Here is a 17,769-nt window from a genome sequence, read left to right as displayed (position 1 = left end):
CTGTAAAACACCGTTATGGTGAGGAATGGCGTTAGGGTAAAATTTTTTGCAAGACAGGCACCGGGTTTTTATTGCATTTATTCGATCAAACTATATAAATAAGAAGAAATGCGAACTGTTTCAGGACCCGATCACACCATAGACTTGAATGAGCAGATTCAGTGCTACGAAATATGCGCAAATGACTTTGCCTGCAACCTGATCGCTGTGGCTCTGGAAAGACGCATCTGCTTGATTGTGGTTGGACTGCCGGCAAGTATACTCAGTGCATCGCCTAAATATTGAATTAAATCGAAGCTTGTAACTGTAGGAGGAGAGCGGCGAGTTCTTGTGGCATCATCTGCAGGACTTGGAGCTGGGTGATAGGGATGGACGCTTCGTTAGCGCCATCACATTCTCTCCGGACACTTCTCTGAACAGCACTCCCAACAATGTGACATTTTGCGCCGCCCTTGGCACTGACATGAAGATATTTCGCACGGATGTAGATCAGTACAACACGTTCGACACCCTGAAGGGACACACCGACTACGTGAACGACATATCCTGGGTGTGCGAAGGAGTGTTTCTGGCCTCGGTCAGCGATGACTTTACATGCCGGTTCTGGAGCACCGCCGCAGAGGCGGAGAACGTCATCACCTTCTGCCTATCCTCGGCGGGAATGTCGATCAAGAGCCATCCGGATGATAACGAAAAGGTGCTAGTTGCCGAAAAGAGAGGTGCGTTTGAAGCCAATTGATTCACTAATGGACCACCTGATGTTAAGCCAACTCGCCAACTTTCAGGTATCATCCATCTCTATAACGTAAGGCAGAACCAGACCGTTCTGTCCGTGGAATCTCCAAAGTTTCCCCTGATGTCCGCCGACTGGGCCCAGAGCAATCGCCTGTTTGTCTCTGCTCTGGCGGGAGGCGATGTCATCACCTGGGACCTTAATCGTCCATTTGTACCCGCCGACGTCAAGCAGATCCATGAGGACGGCGGCCGGGTGGTTCGCTTTTCTGCCGGTAGCTCAGAAGCGATTCTGGCCAGCATCGGACGGCCGGGTGTTACGCTCAAAGTTTTTGGAGCAAAATCTACTGTGCCGCTGCTTGTAGCCGGTTTAAAAACGTACGCAGGATTGGCCTGGCATCAGAGGCTGCCGTACATTAGTGCGGCATCGGATAGGAAATTGCTTTTCTGGAAAGTGCAAATGAAGTGAATTCTAACAAATAAAATTACAAAAATTGTCCTCTAGTACTTATTATTGTAATATTCCTCGGAATATAAAGATCGAGGAATATGAACGATTATCCTCTTTCGTTTCGACGTAATTCGCTAAAACCTTTTTTACGCAAAATCCAATAAAAGCAATTATTTAGAATAAGCCAGTTATGTGGACAAAGCTGAGAGATTTAGTAATATTCGACGGAAGATCAAAAACGAGGATGGCAACAATGATTCCTGGCAACACTCATTTTCATACCCTAGGGAAAAGGATATGATGGAGGTGAGAAAATGTTTGTCATCCCAGGCTCCGTAGGTATCAGGATCGAGATTAATATATCCAATAATATACATGAATATATGAGAAAAGGTCATTATAAATTAAGTTTTATCTTCATATAAAATTAACAAAATAGGGTGTACAAAGGCCTATACACGCCTCGTCTTTAAATACCAGCAAAATTTTGCGACTGTTTTTTTGTTGAACTATTTTGTTTAAGCCTTGTTTTAGTCAAAATAAAATAAGAGCAAGTACTAAAAACTAGCCAGTTAAGTAGAAAATTGATACATCAACGGACTCAACTTAAGTGGGCAGGGCTAAATGTTCTATTTAGCTAGTAATATTCAACGGAATATCAAAAACGAGGAATATGTAAAATATAACTTGAATTTGTCAGTATATTTTTGGTATATTTTGAAAATGAGACCGTTTTTTTTGGTATTTACACACTGGTCCCGGTCTTTTGCAGTGCTGACTGCGTCAAGCATTTTTCTTTAAATATTAATTAAGTAATATATACGAGTTGATTTGAACAGCAAACCAGTGAAGCGTGTTAATCTTGGAATTGCCGAGCTAGAAGTGATCATATTTTCTGGTTTTGGCAAATTCCTGCTTGAGCAAACGTTGTTGAACCGAGCTAGTTAAAAGCAAAGCGCGAGACACATTTTAGCAAGACGTGAAAAGTTTGCCATTTGAAGGGAGATAACCAATACATAAGATATGTGGACCACTAGGAAGGAGGTGGACGAGCAAGTCCACAAAATACTTGGCAAATTGCCGCCCGGACAGTTGGTAATTATGCATTGGAATTTCTTTCTGCAAAAGTTGCGAAATAGTCGGCGCCGTGCCGCCATTGGCGCCATGTATGTGTAGAGATGTTTGAGTGTGTGCGTGCGGCGTCAATTCGGGGCGGCCCGGGGCCCGTGTATACCCACAAAGGGATGCATCTTTCAAATGAAAATTGCGCGCTTTTCTATCACATGTCCTTGTGCACAGAGATTGCACAGATATAATATTAATTTCCCAAAGAGCTTCTGCAATGTTTGGCCCCGTATGATTGATGCCTTTGAAAAGTTAGGTTAGGCGACATTTGTCTAATTCTTTTTTCTTTTTTTTATTTCGCACACTTTTAGCGCGATGTCAAGGGTATGGCGGTGGCCCGTATGTACTATAAGATACAGGAATACCCGAAAGCTATTGAATACCTCAACAGCTATCTGAAGGTGAAGGAAGAGGCCAATGCCCACAAATTGATTGCCGCCTGCTACACGATGCGCAAGAATCCCGACCGGAAGCTGGCCCTGGAGCATTACCAGCGCTGCATCCAGCTGAATCCCAAGCAAATCGAAGTGATCAACGCTGCCTGCCAATTGCTGCTGGACGACAACAACAGCAGCAGCCTCTTCAGCGTCGAGTGCGCCAAGTTTTGGCTGGACATGGCCGGTGGCATACAATTGAATGAAAGCGAACTGATGTTCCAGTTGCGCGTTAAGATGAAACTTCACGAGAGCACCAATGGAGGAGGAGGCGGGGGCGATGGGGCGCTGCGCGACAACTCTGAGATAAACGCGCTCGAGGACATCATGCTCAGGGAGCTGCATGCGCGGCCACACGACGTACAGGTAAAGGTGCGTCTCATGCGCTGCTATTTGGAGAAAAAGAAACTGGAGGAGGCCTTCAACTATGCCTTCAGGGTGGAGCTGGACGAGAAGACATTCCCCAGTCAGTGCTTGGATTGGTATGAAATCATCTGGACCACAGTCACCAAGTTGGAGCAGGGCAAGGACCTCAAGAAGTGGGGCCAGCGCTTCTGGCAGCTAGCGCTCCACATCCTCGACCGCCTCGTGCAACTCAGCCTGGAGTCGGGTAAGAGTATGCCCGAATGCAGCAACTATTTGTTCCGGCTCGACCAGTACTTGCACAAGTTCAACATGGAGAAGCCATCGTCCTCCTCCGATCCATTGCAACCAAAGATGCAGCAATCCTGCGTGGATCACTACTCGGGCCAGGTGCTGCTCCATGCGGTGGCGATCGTCTTCAAGCGGGAGCTCGTGAGCAACCACAACAAGTGGATAAAGAGCTTGAAGAGCGTGCTGCCACTCCTGCTGCTGGGCTACCAGTCGAAGCCGCTGCAGGATAACTTTTCCGAGCCCTGGATGAAGCACTGCGATGCCGATCAGAAGAAGCTCCTGCAGCAGTGGCGCCTCCAGGGTGCCTTCCGTTGCGCCCAATTGGGAAGGACTCTGTTCGGCTGCCTCCAACCCGCCAAGTCGCATGACATGGACCAGAAGGAGAACATTCCCTCAGGCCAAAACAATGGCTATCAGCCAATGATTGGATTGTTTGAGGACTCCGACAAGCTGCTGGCCTGCGCCCGCCTCCAGTGGCAGGACAAGAACTGGCGTCGCCAGCTCTTCCAGGTTCTCTTCTGCCAACCCGATCACAAACTGAAGGAGAACACCTCGCATCTCGTGCGCAACCCCAAGCTGGAGGAACCCCTTTGCGAATGGCCTGCGGAGGCGGACATCGAGTCCTACGAGCGGCAAGCCCTGCTCCTGAAGCCCCAGTCGCTGGCGCAACATGTGTACCTGGCCCTGGGCGCCAGCGAGACTCTTGGAAGTGCTCCACGAGTACTATTCTACGAGGGACTGCGCCACGATGTGACACAAGACTTGAGCTTCTGCGGTCAGGAGTCGCTCTCGCAGTTGGATATTGATTTATTCCTCTATGCGACGGTCATCCAGACCCACAGCCGATTGGCCGGCCAGCGGGAGAGCTACGACAGATGCAATCTGGGGAATTTCAGTGCCTCGGCGCGGCCCCACATGATGCCGTATGCCAATGTGATCAGCCAATTGGCCACGCCCGAGCAGAGCAGCTGGTGGGATCTGGTCCTGCGCTTGCACAAGAATCAAGTGCCCGAATGCAGCCGGGGCGAGCAACGAGCCCAGATCCAGATGGGGCTGGAGGCGGTACGCGGTGTCAATGGCGCCAAAGCGGACATCATCATACTCTTGAAGCTGGGGGCCATTCTCTGCTCGCGCGAGGATCGAGATGTACTCGAGCGTCGCATCGACACCCTGTACAAGCAGGCCTTCAACATGCTGCGTCGCGACCAGCACCACGGGGCAGCCGTAAATGAGCATTATGCGCGATTCTTCAAGCTCGCTTCGGCTGCCAGCTCTGCCACTTATGAGGAACGTCAGCGCCTGGCCGACGACGCCATCTTGTACTTCAGCTCGAAGATGTTCAAGACGCATCAGTATCAGCAGTTCATCGACGAGGTGCGCGGCCTGAACCTCCCAATGGCCGTCTACATGCAGGCCGAGGCGTATCGCAAGCTGGAGTCCTCCAGTCAAATCAACAGAGAGGCCAAAGCGCGCTATTGGGAGCGCCGCAGGGACTGCCTGCAGCAGGCACAGCAGTTGCTCCGTGGCCATACGAAGCATCCACTGTGCGGGATGATCAGCGGCGAGCTAAGGCGCTGCGAAGACGATCGCTGCGAGACGAGCTACGATATCTATGGCTCGCCGGATAATCACAACAATTCGTCCAGCTACGAGGATGCCGAGGACGCCGAGAATGGGGATTTCTATGCGACTGCTTCGCTCAGCCTCAACCGTTCTCGACGACATGGGGAACCGCCGGCTGCTGCACTCCCGAGGGGTACACCAGTTCGGGGTACGCCAGGCGGCACTCCGGCCACAGCGGGCACACCGCTGGCCTTCAATGCGAAATTCAATCAGCTGGAGGATATGGTCAAGCAGACGAACAAGTCCCTGTGCCAGTTCAAGGACGATATGCATCAGGAGATGAAGAACCTCACCGAAAAGTTAACCGGTCTCGAGGATATGATCAAGAAAATTAAGATCACACACAGGGATACGCCCACCCGGGATGTGGACGCGGCCACGGCTCTCGGTCTCGATGATCTCTTCATCATTGAGGAGCTCGATGCACAGCAACAGCAGCAGCAGCAACAGCAGAACCAGGCGGCGGCTGCCGCAGCAGCAGCGGCACTGCAACATCAACAGGTGTTGGCTTCGAACTATGGAGTACCCAATCCCAATCCCGGGGGCTTTTTCAATGGCGTACCAGCCGTACCCTCGCCACAGGATCGAATCCTGCAGGGCACCTATGGTAGCCAATTGTTCAACCAGAATCAGCTATACAATTACTATGCGGCCCAGGCGCAGCAGTATATGCGCACTCCACCGGCACCTGGATCGTTGCCGCCACTAAATATGTTTGGTAAGTTGTACAATTCTGCATTTTATCATCAGTTTTAGAGCATTCAATTGCAGAATAATAATCATTTCATATAAGTTCCTGAAAAAGCTATGACACTCTTAGAGCTGTCTGGTAGAAAACTCTTAAAACTTAACGTTGGCGCTCCTCACAACCTTAAAAGCTGTCCGCTTTTACACTCGGTAATTTGTGTTTGAAGAGACACCTATAGCTGTCTGCAATAGAACTCTCAATCTTTGATCAGCCACTCTTAAGGTCTATGCTTTGAAACATGAAATCTCTCTCAGCTGTTCAAGCCGGCTCTCTCTCTGCTATGACACACTTAAAACTGTCGGCTATGCAACTCTTAGAGCTCTCTGCTATGAAAGCTGTTCCAAAAAATCGAATAAGTTGAAGTTTAACATCAAAATCAACAACCATTCCTGCCTGTACAAAAAAACCAGAATAAATTTTTTTTACATTTTTCTAAACATAATACAAATGTTCTATGCAGGCCCACAGAATCCTAACTTTGCTGGAATACCAGGTATATTCCCACCGGCACCTGCCGTGCCACCGCCAAGATCCTACCTGGAGCCCTCTGGAAACTTTGGACAAACGCCTTCCAGTCTGATTCAACAACAGGCCCCAGTCCAAGCAGCAGCAGTCGCAGCACTGCCACCAGCGGCAGCAGCAGCAGCTCCTCCACTTCTTCTGGCTGAACCTCCCAAGCCTCCAACGGCTGCAGTGCGTCAGCAACTTGTGTCTCCTGGAGGTAGATGCATCAGTCCATTGTCACCATTGTCTCCAGAGTATCCGGTGGTTACAGCCCCACCATCCGCTGTAGCCGCACCGGCCATTCCATCCCTGTTCAATCGCGCTCTGAACAACCAGCCCGTGGAGAAGGAGCCACCGGCAAATGTGGTCATCACCAGCTCCGATCCGCTGCCCAAACCTGCCACAGTCGCTGGCGTCCAGCCGACGCTCAGTGTGACGATCCCGGCACAGCATATCAAGCCCAGTCTGGTGCAGAACACAGAACAGCAACCACAGCAACATCCACAGCCAGCAACATCGTTCGGTGCTCTGCCAGCGACTGTCCTAACAGCTGCTGAGACACCATCATCCAGCGGAGTCTTCAATTTCAGGTTTGGCACCAGCCAGGCGGAGAGTCCGTTCTCCTTCAAGACGCTGGTGGCCAGGGCCGCGGCTGAAAAGCAAAAGGAGCAGGAAGCCGAAAAAGCCCAGACCCAACTCAACGAGAGTGCCAAGAGTACCACGAGTGAACCGAACAAGAGTGCGGGCGCCGCAGATGCCTCCCTGGAACAGGACTACGATCCGCGACCGGACTTCCAGCCGATCATAGAGTTACCCGATGAGATTGAAGTGCGCACCGGCGAGGAGGACGAGGAGGTCAAGTTCTGCTTCCGTGCAAAGCTCTTCCGCCTGGTGTCGCTAGAGTGGAAGGAGCGAGGCATTGGCAACATTAAGATCCTCAAGAACCCGGCCACCGGCGTCTCGCGCATCCTCATGCGACGCGAGCAGACGTACAAGGTCTGTGCCAATCACAAAATCAATCGCGATATTTCCTTGACCACACCCCAAGAGGACACGGAGCATAAGTCATTCATTTGGGCGGCCAACGACTTTGCCGATGAGGTAATGGTACCCGAGATGTTCCTCGTGCGATTCAAGTCCCCTGACACGGCCAAAGAATTCCACGATGCCTACACATTGGCCTGTCTGGAGGATAGCAAAGCAGCTGTAACCAAGGAAGTCACTGTCCCAGTCCCCGCAGTGCCCAAGGCAGCCCCAGCTGCAGCTGCAGCTGCAGTCAAAGATGTGACCAAGAGCTTTGTGACCAGCACACCAGCCACCAATTCATCGTTCGGCAAACCCTTCGAGCCGGCAAACATGAAGCTCTCGGAATCGCTAGCAGCTCTGGCTGCTCCAGCCCCCGCCAACCCTATCTCGTCGACAGTAGTGGCCAAATCTCTGTTTGGAGGACAGCTGCCTGCAGATTTTGCTTCTACTGCTGTGGCATCGACTCCGACGGCAACCGCAGCAACGACAGTGCCGCCTTTTGCCAGCTTTAGCTTTGGCCAGAAGGGAGCAGGGCCAACGGCTTCGCCGTTCGGCAATCTGTCCTTTGGTAGCCTGTCGTTTGGCAGCGTTTCGGCCGTCAACAATAATGCAAACAGCAACAACAGCACGCTGTTTACCACGGCACTGATCAAGGACACCACCCTACAGGGAGAGCAGCAGCAGCAGCAGCAGGAGACCGAAGCCGATGCCGAAGCCGAGGATGAGTACGAGCCGACGGCACAGTTTGCCCCAGTGATCCCCTTGCCCGAACTGGTTAAGGAGATCACGGGAGAGGAGGACGAGGACGTGCTGTTCGAGCATCGGGCCAAGTTGTTGCGGTATTGCAAGGAAACGAGTGAGTGGAAGGAGCGCGGCCTGGGAGTCATGAAGATACTGCGCAACAAGCAGGATGCCAGCAAGGTGCGCCTCGTGATGCGTCGCGAGAAGGTGCACAAGACGTGCTGCAACCAGCGGCTGCTGCCAGAGACCACATTCAAGTATCTGGTCAAATCCACCACGGCCCTAACCTGGGCGGCCCAGGACTTTGCCGATCAGGAGCTGTCCGAAGCAACGCTGTGCATCCGATTCAAGAAACCCGAGACATGCAAGGAGTTCCTAGATGCGGTGCTAAAGGCACAAAAGGAAATTACATCCTCCTCCACCAGTAAGAAGGATCAGTTGGAAAAGAAGACTGTAGCAACAGCAACATCAGCAGCAGCAGCTCCCAGCAAAGGCTTTGGCGATGCCTTTAAGCCCAAGGCTGGCAGCTGGAGCTGCGAGGCCTGCTACACGAGCAATGGCCACGAGCAGCTGTATTGCCTGTCGTGCGAGGGTCCCAAAGATGCGACAGTGCCGCCCAAGCAGTCATCAGGCTTGGATCAATCGAATGCTCTCAATCTGACGACCAGCAGTGCGAGCAAGTTCTCATTTGGCTTTTCCCCCGCAACAGCAGCGGCAGCACCACAAGCACCAGCAGCTAACCTTTCTTCGGGCTTCAGTTTTGGAGCCAAGGCAACGGAGAAACCAGCAGCAGCAGCTGCTGCTCCAGTGGCAGCCTCATCATCAGCTCCTGCCAAATTGCCTGCCCCCCCATTGACGTCAGGATTTGGCGATGCATTCAAGCCCAAGGCTGGAAGCTGGTCCTGTGGAAGTTGCTATCTGAACAACACGGGAGATTCCCTCTACTGCAGTGCCTGTGAGGCGCCCAAGGATGACACAGTGCCCAAGAAGGAGAGCAACGCCCTAGGGTCGTCGGGTATCGTGTTGCCGGCAACCACAAAGTTTAATTTCGGCTTTGGAGCAGCTCCAGCTCCAGCTCCAGCTGCTGCAACACCAGCTGTACCGGATGGAGGAGTAGAGGCACCCAAGAGCGTCTTTGGATCTGCCAGCTTCAGTTTTGTGCCCAAAACGTCGGCGCCGGCAGCAAGTCCTGCGGCTACCCTGGGATCGGGCACCTTTAGCTTCACGATGCCAAAGCCCGCCCAGCAGCAGCCCAAGAATTCCGACGGGGGAGGTGATGATAACGCGGAGGACGATTACGAGCTGGAGGAGGAGGAGAACCAGGCGTATTTTGCGCCAGTAATCCCATTGCCGGATAAGGTAAGATAAGGCGATTAACTGATGAATGTTTCCGACTAATACTAATCCAAATGTGTGCCTTTCAGGTCGATGTCAAGACTGGGGAAGAGGACGAGGAGGTGCTGTATGTGCAGCGGGCGAAGCTGTATCGCCTTACGGACGAGTGGCGGGAGCGTGGCGTGGGTAATGTGAAGATACTGCGCCACAAGCAGACGGCGAAGCTACGAGTGCTGATGCGACGCGAGTCGGTCTTCAAGGTGTGCCTCAACCACGCCCTCAACTCGAGTGTGGCCTACAAGCCCAAGGACGAGCGGTCCTGGCTGTTTGTCGTGAACGACTACAGCGAGGGCGAATCCGTCAACGAGCGGTTCACGTTACGCTTTAAGAACAAGGAGATTGCCGGTAACTTCTTGAAGGTCGTAAATAGCGCCTTGGATGGCACCGCCATGGCCATCGTTGAGGAGCAAAACACATCTGCGACTCCTTCAACTGGCGACAGCTCCTCCACATTGATTTCCCAGAAGTCCACAGCCCTGGCCGATAAAATGCAACTGGACAGTAAATTCTTTACGGGATCGGACTGCACAGGCTGTGTGGGATGCGATCCAGACAAGTTTGTCTGGTCAAACCAGACCTCAACCACAACCACAACCGTTGTCGATGATGTGGACCCACCTCTGCCGATGCACTTGCCAGCCCTTAAGCTACCGCCTGCCGCAGAGCCCGCTGCTCAATCTCAGCCAGCAACTCCTCAGTTGGGAGACTCCATCTTTAGAGCCAGTTCACTGGCGAGCGCGAACAGCGGCAGTTTTGGCGGCTTTGGCCAGGCAGTGTCTGCCAATTCCACGGCGGCTCCTGCTCATGTTGCGGCCAGCAAGCCAGAGGAGAAGAAATCAACGAATGCATTCGTTTTTGGCACCACAGCAACAGGTAAGTCTTGAAAACTATGTCCAGCACTACCTACAGATATGCATACGTGCAAATTTTCACAGAAAAACCAGTCTTCGGCCAGACTTCAAGCCTGTTTGGTGGCGCCAAACCTCAGCAGCAGTCGATCTTCAGCAACGCCCAGGGAAATGTTTTGGGTTCCATTTTTGGCAGCGGCGTAGCAGAGCCCAAGGATCAGAGTGCCAAATCCATATTTGGAGGAGTCGGCACCACTCCCGAGGCTCCGAAATCCATTTTCGGAGGAGCAGGCAAAGTGGAGCCTGTGGCGGCGGCGCCCAAGACTATTTTCGGAGGAACAAATACATCGGTGTTTGGCAGTGGATCGTCTGGCTATGTATTTGGTAGTGGTGTCGCCACGGATGCTCCCGCTTTTGGCAAAAACGCCCAAAGCATCTCGTTTGGTGATCTGGGAAAGCAAGTCACACCCACAGCCCAAAATGCTGACAAAGAAACGGGAGAGAACACAGCTGATGCTGTGCCAAATACCACTTTCGCGGATCTGGCTGGTGCCGATGATTTTGCCAGCTTGTCCGCAAAGAGTCTGGGCACACCCATTGGCTTCAACAAGTCGTCCGGTAGCGGGGGCTTCTACAATCTCACGCACCAGAACGACTTTAAAAACTTCCAATCGCCGGCCCCGCTAAAGGGCGATGACCACAACACGTCGGGGGCGGATGGCGATGGGGACGCCACAAACGATGATAACTACGATCCCTACTATGAGCCAATAGTTAGTCTGCCCGATGAGATCGTTGTGAAGACGGGCGAGGAGGATGAGACTAAGCTGTTTGGCGAGCGTTCGCGGCTCTACCGCTTCGATACGCGTACAAAAGAATGGAAGGAGCGAGGTAGGTTTCGACACACTTGAACATACAACATTCTCGGATCATTAGTAAAATACTCCTCCTCTTTGTGCAGGAACGGGTGAGCTGAAGATCTTGGTGCATCCACAACTGCAGTCCTACCGTCTACTCATGCGACAGGAGCAGGTGCCCAAGGTGTTGCTCAACATGAAGATCGGAGCCAGCTTGAAGATGAGCCATTTGAATGAACAGAAGAAGAGCTTTTCGTGGTGCGGCCTCAACTATGCCGCCGACGCGGAGGGCAAGACGACAACGGTGGGAGTTGTTGAGCAGTTGGCCTGCCGGTTCGGTAAGCAAGAAATAGCGGATCAGTTCTTGAAGATGGTCAACCAATGCATACAGCGTGCCAGCGAGGCAGCTGAGCACGATCAGGATCAGGAAACCTCCGAGACTGAGGATTAAACACTCACGTTACATAACAGAGTTTATAAGATAGTTATTTCGTAATATGTTAAATAAAATCATCATTTTCATTCATTAATGTAAGCAAATTTTGTTTGAGACATTCCACGTGCTCGTGATTTTTACTATAGCATTTTAGTTGGTATCCAAAATTTCGGGCTCGGTATTTGTTCTCTCTTCAGTCTTCTTTTTATGCGTTTTCGAACGAAAATGAGTTCTCAGGTTGGACATTCGATAGAAGGCCACATCGCAGATCTCGCAGCTATTGGAAATGGGATGCAATAACATGAGGATTAACTATATATTTGGGTGCCAGTAGAAGTTGGATTGCCTTACCGAAATGGACGATCGCCAGAGTGCACGACTTCGTGCTTCCTCAAGTTGCTCATGCTGTTGCACCTATGATTGCAAAAGTTGCAGGCATACGGCTTATCAGTTCTTTCTGTCTTGAGCCCCTCGTGAGTCCTGAATAGCAACAGAATCGTGAGGGTCTGTCTTTTTGGAAATTATTGAATGGATTACCTCTGATGGCGATAGCGTTTATTGCTGCACACAAAGCGTTCATCACAGTACTTGCAGGCGTACGGCGCCTCTCTTCTGTGCTTCACGCGGATGTGCATCTTCAACAGAAACTGGCTGTACTCCTTGTGGCTGCACTCCGGGCACTGAAACTTCCTTACACCCGTGTGGCGCACTAAATGCAGATTCAGATTTCCCTTGTCGTTAAAGTGCTTGCCGCATTGATCGCAAATATAGTTTTGATTAACCCGATTCTGGCGCTTTCTTCTCTTTCTCTCGGCCTCCATGGCGGCAGGGGGCTTCGCAATTACCTCAATTGACGGAACTGGTGCTGCAACTGGGGAATGCGCTGTGTCCACCGAGGGGCTGTCGCAAGAATTGTGTCGAGAGGAATGTTTACTGGGAATTTCCTTGTCTTGAGATCTGGTCGTAGCTTCGATTGTTATTCCAACCACGGGCTTGGCATCTGAAAGTTGATCTTCCTCTTCACGTTTTATATCATTCCCCAGGGGATCGTCTAGATCCCTTTTCAGGTCAACATCATCCGACGGAGCCACCTCGCTTCTGCCCAGCGTCAGCACATTGTGAGTCCTGATGCATCGCTCGCGGAACAGCATGGCGGTGTTCAGATCCATTTGGCAGATCTGGCATATATTCCTGGGCATATCCAGCTGGTCAGTGATCTGCCAAAAGTAGAGGCTATAGGCAAAGCACGGCCAGAAAACAATCAGGAGATATCCACTTACCCAGATGCCAGTCAGAAACGATATCTTCCTCACAATATCGTTGTCCCCTTCAAACAGATTTGTTGCATTTAGGCTGTACACTGTCTCGCCGCAGGTGCGACACCGCAGCGACATTTTGGGCGCCCAATTTACCCTCCAAGCAATAAAGTTCTATTCAATTTGTGTTTTTCAGATTTGTAAATATGCCCATTTTATGTGAATGCCTGTTGCATTGACCGCGTGGCATTGTGACTGGCAAGCGCGGGCGCCATAATTAAATAGGGAAAAGAGGATAAATACACAAAATTTAGCGCTATTTGCTCATGGCTTGTATATATGTATGTGATGCTAATTATGTGAACATAGAAACATTAAATTTGTTTAGATGCCCATTAATGACCTGCCCGCTTACTATAATTGCGTTGTTTTTACGGCAAAGCAAAAGACTACCGAATTTGGCGCCAAAAAAAGTCGTAGATTGTTTTATTCATTAATAATAGATTCGGTGAAATCAAAATCAATTTCATTGTCTGTTTCTTCGTACTCGCAGGCATCATATATGCTCGCCCTAGTGCGATGGTACTTGGTCAAATAATGACCTCTCAGAAATATGGCCTCCTTGAACTCCTTGTCGCAAATTTCGCAGCTGCAAAAGAATAATTTTTAAGTCAGTTTTGATTAATTTCTATAGTTTTGTAAGTTAGAAACCCACTAATGTTTGCCGTTTCCTCCTCCTTTATGTAGCAATGCGTGCTTTGTCAGGCCCACTTTGCTCACAAATCGTTTGCTGCACAAATTGCACACGTATGGCAGATCGTTTGAATGGTACCTCCTGTGCGACCAGAAAAAGGATTATTGGAGTGGAAATAATCATATATGTATATAAGAGAGTGCTAACCGCTCATGCCGGCATCGACTGGGACTGTTGTTGAAGGCCATACCGCAGTATTTGCAGAGGAAAGGCTTCTCCCCCTTATGTTTGACGCGAACGTGCATTTTAAGCTGGCGAGAAGTGTAGAAGTACGAGCCGCATTCATCGCAAGCAAATTGTTTTTCCGAGTGTCGGAGTTTGTGATCTTTCATGTTACTCAGGTCGTTGAAGGCCCACCCGCATTGGTCACACACATATTTCTTCTCCGGACATGGAATTCTTTTTCTTCTTTTCTTTTTTGGTGGACCAGGTTTATCCCGCAAGTCTGCTTCTGCTTTTAATTCTGTAGTAGTGTTCCTTGAGTGGCTTTGTGTTTCAGAATGTGGTGAAGTCGTGGTTGCTACTGGCATGCGGTAGCGCTTAACTACTACACGAGGGTAATCGCTTCTTGGATTCGGGACAATTTTCTTTACTTCTTTGGCATCCGATGCACATAACACTTGTGATTTCTTGTCCTCCGCCCCGGAGGGATCAGTGGGCAGCACATGTTCATCCAGTGGGTCCTGGGCGCCCCACTTCCTCTCGGCATCGCGTGCTCTTGCTGTCTTCATATACAGACGCCTCTGCGTTCTTAGGCAACGATCCCGGAAAACTACGGCCTGGTTCAGGTCCAGCAAACAGCAGGAACAAATATGCATTGGTAAATTTTCACTGAACATCAACTGCAAGTTTAAATTGAGTTATTTTTTGGTTTTTAAAAGAAGCTCTCGTCTCGTGTCTTACCGCGAGGCCAGTGAGTTGCTTGATTCTCAGAAGTATTTCCGAGTTTTCCTTGTCGAAGATGTTCTTCGGATCGGAAATAAATATCTGCTCGCCACACACTCTGCATTCCCAATCCATTTTAGTAATTTTTTCAGTTTTTAGACTTTCCTTTTGAAAACAAATTGCTTTCCATGACCACTGTGTACACACAAAATTCGTTGAATAACAAAAAAGAAACAGCTGGGCGGCTTTCTTCTTCTTCTCTGCTTGTTGATTTGCCATTCAACTGGAAGTTGAACAACTCTGAATACCAACAATTTGTTTCCAAATTATATGTGGACACACCATGCTAAAATCTTTAGTTAGTATCGATTCTGCGGAACAGCTGATAAGCAATTAAATAAATTAAATTCAAATATGGCCGGGATCAAAAAGGATCGCCAAAAGGACACCAGTGCCGCCAGGCACAGTGGAGCCTGAGGCGCTGATTGTAAGTAATGAAATGTTTCAATGGAATGGGCCTTGACTTGTATTTTCGTTCCAGCAACGTGCCATCAAATGGAGCATTTCATGGCAGGGACACTCGGTCTTGCACAAGCTCATTGGCTACCTTGAGTGTCTCGGTTAGCACGAGCGCGTCTACCTTGAGCGGTCCCTTCAGTGTCTCGGGTAGCACGACCGCGGCTCCTGCTATTCCGTCGCAGATCACGAGCCGGGCTCCCTCAAGTGCTGCTGCTAATCTCTTCGAGATAGAGACATTACAGATCGACGATGAGCAGAACCAATCGCGAAGGTAATGGGAAGGGATCGCAGGGCCCGCAGAAAGTCAGTAGATTTTTGGAATCCCAACGACAAACCCCCGATATTTTCGATTTGCAAAATGGCACCCGTGCTCACCGGGCACCACCGGGCCTTCATGCCCCTCGCGGCATGACAACTCGATCCCGGGACAACTCGATCCCGCGCGCAAATGCTCCTACACGAGCGTCCATTCCGCAGCGAATATTGCAGCAAGTCTATCGTGACCAGGGCAGACTGCAGGTCCCATCAAATACAACACACCATGAGCCGCGAGCACAGGTAGCAGCCGAACTTCAATGCTTAAATGAATGTTTATCAGTAATCTCATCTTTCAGCTGCCACATCTGCAGGTTAAGATTTAAGCTAAGGAATCATTTTATGACCCATCTGAAATCAGGGGCCCACAGAAGTGCGAGACAAAGGCCCACTTTCTGTTGAATCAGAGTATTTCCCAAGGAGCCTATAACGCCGCCTTCTATTCTATGGGAAGGACATTTTGCGATCAGAAGAATGCGGTATCCAATGCCAAGATGTTGAAGGCCCTTGGTGATTCATCAGGCATATGATTTTATATATGTACATATACTACATATGTTATATGTATAACCAAAAAAAAAAAACTAAGCACTCGTGTGGAGATCTTAGCATTTCATCGCAGACTTTGCCCTTGTGAAAATTTTCCATGAAGTCAGCAGCGTACACGTGCCCGAAATGAGGGGCTTTTACTTTTGCATACATTCTAGTTTGTTTTGTTTATTTAATCATATTATATCATGCGAGAGGTAATCATAATTTTCTTTTGTCTGCCGTCTGAGGAGACTGTTCGACTGTTGTACAATTAAACAAACATTATCACAATCTTACGCAGGTATACAAGACATTTAGCTAGTTTAAATTTATCGGGGCAACGTGCACTAGCAGAGACTGGAGAGTACTGGCTAGTGCGAGCACCCGTCTCCCGATGGAGAGCGTCATCGTCAATCGGTGTAGGTCTTATGATGATGCAATAAATATATGTAGTTACAGTTCGCTTAGGTGTAGGATAAGGTGTTGGCCAACGAGTTTCCCAAAGTTGTTCGAAGGGGGTTTTCTTGGTTTTTATGTGTTTTAAGTGGCCGCACAATCAGAAATGAGCTTTAGTTAGTCAGTGGCTTGGAACTAAAATGAGAAATCAAAATTGGGGGAAGGGTGAGTAACATAAAACGGTGGGTTGATGAGAAATAAGTATTCAGCGACACACTGCGAATTGTGTGTGGGGTTTGTGTGCCAGCGACTTATATACAAAAGACAACAACTATAACTACAGCTACGATTAACTAAGTGGGATGGCTGGCATTACTTTTCCTTGGGCTCCTTATCGAACAGGTACTCCTTGGCCATTGTGTATGCCAGTCCCGCTGTTAGACAGCCCACGACGGTACCCTGGGCCGCCACACGGAGCTGCATCAGGAACACGCTGGTGCTCATAGTCCCACGGTGCTTGTACTTGTAGGCACCAATCAGTCCTGCCGCCACGAATCCAGCAATGCCTGTGGGCGAGTGATTAAAACGGTGTTTTCGATTAACTTTTGTTTCATTGCATTGTTGTTGCTACCCGCTGTCCACTACCCACTAGAGTCTAGCGACTAGACGTTAGCGTCTGCTGATAAATGCCAGACGGCTGTGCACACACACACAAATACACGGATGTGAATTCTAGCACGCGCCAAGGTTCACGATGGCAACGTCACGGATGTGCTAATACCATTTCCCGTTGTCTCTTTCTGCTGTATTCCCGAAATTACTGCACAACTAATAATTGTTGCATCATGCCCTTTCCAGACGGACCGAGGTAAATTAACCGTTATGTCACTACCTATCGTTGGATCTGCCCACTGCTGCTGCTGCGGCTGCTAACCTCAACGCACAAATTACATGGCCAAGGTCAAGACTCATCTATCTTCGGTGCACGCATTATATTTTTATCAGTTTGCTGCAAAAGTTTCCACCTGACGTCACGGATGACGATACCGTGCGCTCGGTTTACTCACCGACTAGCATAAACGGCGATTCCTTGGCCTTCCTGGCTAGTTTGTTGGACTGTTCAGCATCGTCCTCAACAAAAAAGGATTTGGAGCTCATTTTGAACGCAGGTATTTATTCAGGTTTTAAATCAAACACAAAATTCGAAGGGATATAGATAGATTCGTCTGGCCAGTGATGACAATCACACCTAATCACACCTTTGCTTTCGATTATTTAGGGTTGCATTTGAAAATCATCCGCTAATTATAGCCGAAAAACTCTGTTTGTGGCTACAAATTGTGGCTCGAAAAAATTAACTGATTTACTATTGAAAACGGCTTTTTATACAGCAAAACGAATCTTAATTGCAAAAGGAAAAAAATAGACGACTTGTTGATGCATTATCACATAATATACACCGTTAACAGGGCATTTTAGATTTGTCCTTTTTATAAACCATTCAGATCTAGCTTTTTTTCAAAGTCGAAGGTAATTTTC

At 49.5% G+C, this 17,769-nt stretch overlaps 5 protein-coding genes and 1 long non-coding RNA gene across 6 annotated transcripts; 3 read left to right on the top strand and 3 right to left on the bottom strand.

The window, feature by feature from the left end:
- The first annotated feature begins 41 nt into the window (after positions 1-41).
- Nup37 (nuclear pore complex protein Nup37) lies at positions 42-1,239 on the top strand. The gene is made up of 3 exons (XM_001359952.5): positions 42-252; positions 311-719; positions 786-1,239. The coding sequence occupies exons 1-3, from the start codon at positions 109-111 to the stop codon at positions 1,199-1,201; spliced, it is 969 nt and encodes a 322-aa protein (XP_001359989.3). The 5' UTR covers positions 42-108; the 3' UTR covers positions 1,202-1,239.
- Positions 1,240-1,911: 672 nt separating this feature from the next.
- On the top strand, positions 1,912-11,673 carry Nup358 (Nucleoporin 358kD). The gene is made up of 6 exons (XM_002138035.4): positions 1,912-2,278; positions 2,620-5,737; positions 6,228-9,397; positions 9,463-10,306; positions 10,369-11,172; positions 11,243-11,673. Exons 1-6 carry the CDS (start codon positions 2,207-2,209, stop codon positions 11,587-11,589), a joined length of 8,355 nt encoding a protein of 2,784 aa, XP_002138071.2. The 5' UTR covers positions 1,912-2,206; the 3' UTR covers positions 11,590-11,673.
- LOC6897971 (transcription factor Ouib) lies at positions 11,632-13,095 on the bottom strand. Its single transcript, XM_002138034.3, has 4 exons — positions 12,855-13,095; positions 12,112-12,791; positions 11,926-12,054; positions 11,632-11,851 (listed from the first exon to the last, which is right to left on the bottom strand). Exons 1-4 carry the CDS (start codon positions 12,966-12,968, stop codon positions 11,725-11,727), a joined length of 1,050 nt encoding a protein of 349 aa, XP_002138070.1. The 5' UTR covers positions 12,969-13,095; the 3' UTR covers positions 11,632-11,724.
- A 192-nt stretch (positions 13,096-13,287) lies between these two features.
- LOC4803208 (transcription factor Ouib-like) lies at positions 13,288-14,721 on the bottom strand. Its single transcript, XM_001359951.4, has 4 exons — positions 14,488-14,721; positions 13,732-14,426; positions 13,546-13,665; positions 13,288-13,479 (listed from the first exon to the last, which is right to left on the bottom strand). The coding sequence occupies exons 1-4, from the start codon at positions 14,602-14,604 to the stop codon at positions 13,317-13,319; spliced, it is 1,095 nt and encodes a 364-aa protein (XP_001359988.4). The 5' UTR covers positions 14,605-14,721; the 3' UTR covers positions 13,288-13,316.
- A 54-nt stretch (positions 14,722-14,775) lies between these two features.
- LOC26531973 (uncharacterized) lies at positions 14,776-16,130 on the top strand. Its single transcript, XR_001451995.2, has 3 exons — positions 14,776-14,956; positions 15,011-15,546; positions 15,603-16,130. It is a non-coding gene; the product is annotated as an uncharacterized lncRNA (long non-coding RNA).
- LOC4803207 (HIG1 domain family member 1A, mitochondrial) lies at positions 16,005-17,399 on the bottom strand. Its single transcript, XM_001359950.4, has 3 exons — positions 17,298-17,399; positions 16,607-16,796; positions 16,005-16,425 (listed from the first exon to the last, which is right to left on the bottom strand). Exons 1-3 carry the CDS (start codon positions 17,386-17,388, stop codon positions 16,404-16,406), a joined length of 303 nt encoding a protein of 100 aa, XP_001359987.2. The 5' UTR covers positions 17,389-17,399; the 3' UTR covers positions 16,005-16,403.
- Between the last annotated feature and the right edge of the window lie 370 nt (positions 17,400-17,769).

The sequence above is a fragment of the Drosophila pseudoobscura genome, chromosome 2, assembly GCF_009870125.1.
Source record: "Drosophila pseudoobscura strain MV-25-SWS-2005 chromosome 2, UCI_Dpse_MV25, whole genome shotgun sequence".
NCBI lineage: Eukaryota > Metazoa > Arthropoda > Insecta > Diptera > Drosophilidae > Drosophila > Drosophila pseudoobscura.
The sequence above is the reverse complement of the archived record's forward strand: the minus strand, read 5'-3'. Positions and strand labels throughout refer to the sequence as shown.

Excerpts from the sequence above, each read along its gene's own strand:
- LOC4803208 (XM_001359951.4), bottom strand. The coding sequence starts at position 14,604 with ATGGATTGGGAATGCAGAGTGTGTGGCGAGCAGATATTTATTTCCGAT. Across the intron at positions 14,427-14,487 it reads AGCAACTCACTGGCCTCGCG|TTGATGTTCAGTGAAAATTT; the intron begins GTAAGACACGAG and ends TTAAACTTGCAG. Across the intron at positions 13,480-13,545 it reads GGAGGAAACGGCAAACATTA|CTGCGAAATTTGCGACAAGG; the intron begins GTGGGTTTCTAA and ends ATTCTTTTGCAG.
- LOC4803207 (XM_001359950.4), bottom strand. The coding sequence starts at position 17,388 with ATGAGCTCCAAATCCTTTTTTGTTGAGGACGATGCTGAACAGTCCAAC. Across the intron at positions 16,797-17,297 it reads ATCGCCGTTTATGCTAGTCG|GCATTGCTGGATTCGTGGCG; the intron begins GTGAGTAAACCG and ends ACTCGCCCACAG. Across the intron at positions 16,426-16,606 it reads GATAAGGAGCCCAAGGAAAA|TTCCAAGCCACTGACTAACT; the intron begins GTAATGCCAGCC and ends TTCTCATTTTAG.
- LOC6897971 (XM_002138034.3), bottom strand. The coding sequence starts at position 12,968 with ATGTCGCTGCGGTGTCGCACCTGCGGCGAGACAGTGTACAGCCTAAAT. Across the intron at positions 12,792-12,854 it reads CGTTTCTGACTGGCATCTGG|ATCACTGACCAGCTGGATAT; the intron begins GTAAGTGGATAT and ends TACTTTTGGCAG. Across the intron at positions 11,852-11,925 it reads TCTGGCGATCGTCCATTTCG|CTGCGAGATCTGCGATGTGG; the intron begins GTAAGGCAATCC and ends CATTTCCAATAG.
- Nup37 (XM_001359952.5), top strand. The coding sequence starts at position 109 with ATGCGAACTGTTTCAGGACCCGATCACACCATAGACTTGAATGAGCAG. Across the intron at positions 253-310 it reads TGATTGTGGTTGGACTGCCG|GAGGAGAGCGGCGAGTTCTT; the intron begins GCAAGTATACTC and ends TTGTAACTGTAG. Across the intron at positions 720-785 it reads GCTAGTTGCCGAAAAGAGAG|GTATCATCCATCTCTATAAC; the intron begins GTGCGTTTGAAG and ends GCCAACTTTCAG.
- Nup358 (XM_002138035.4), top strand. The coding sequence starts at position 2,207 with ATGTGGACCACTAGGAAGGAGGTGGACGAGCAAGTCCACAAAATACTT. Across the intron at positions 9,398-9,462 it reads TAATCCCATTGCCGGATAAG|GTCGATGTCAAGACTGGGGA; the intron begins GTAAGATAAGGC and ends TGTGCCTTTCAG. Across the intron at positions 10,307-10,368 it reads TTTTGGCACCACAGCAACAG|AAAAACCAGTCTTCGGCCAG; the intron begins GTAAGTCTTGAA and ends AAATTTTCACAG.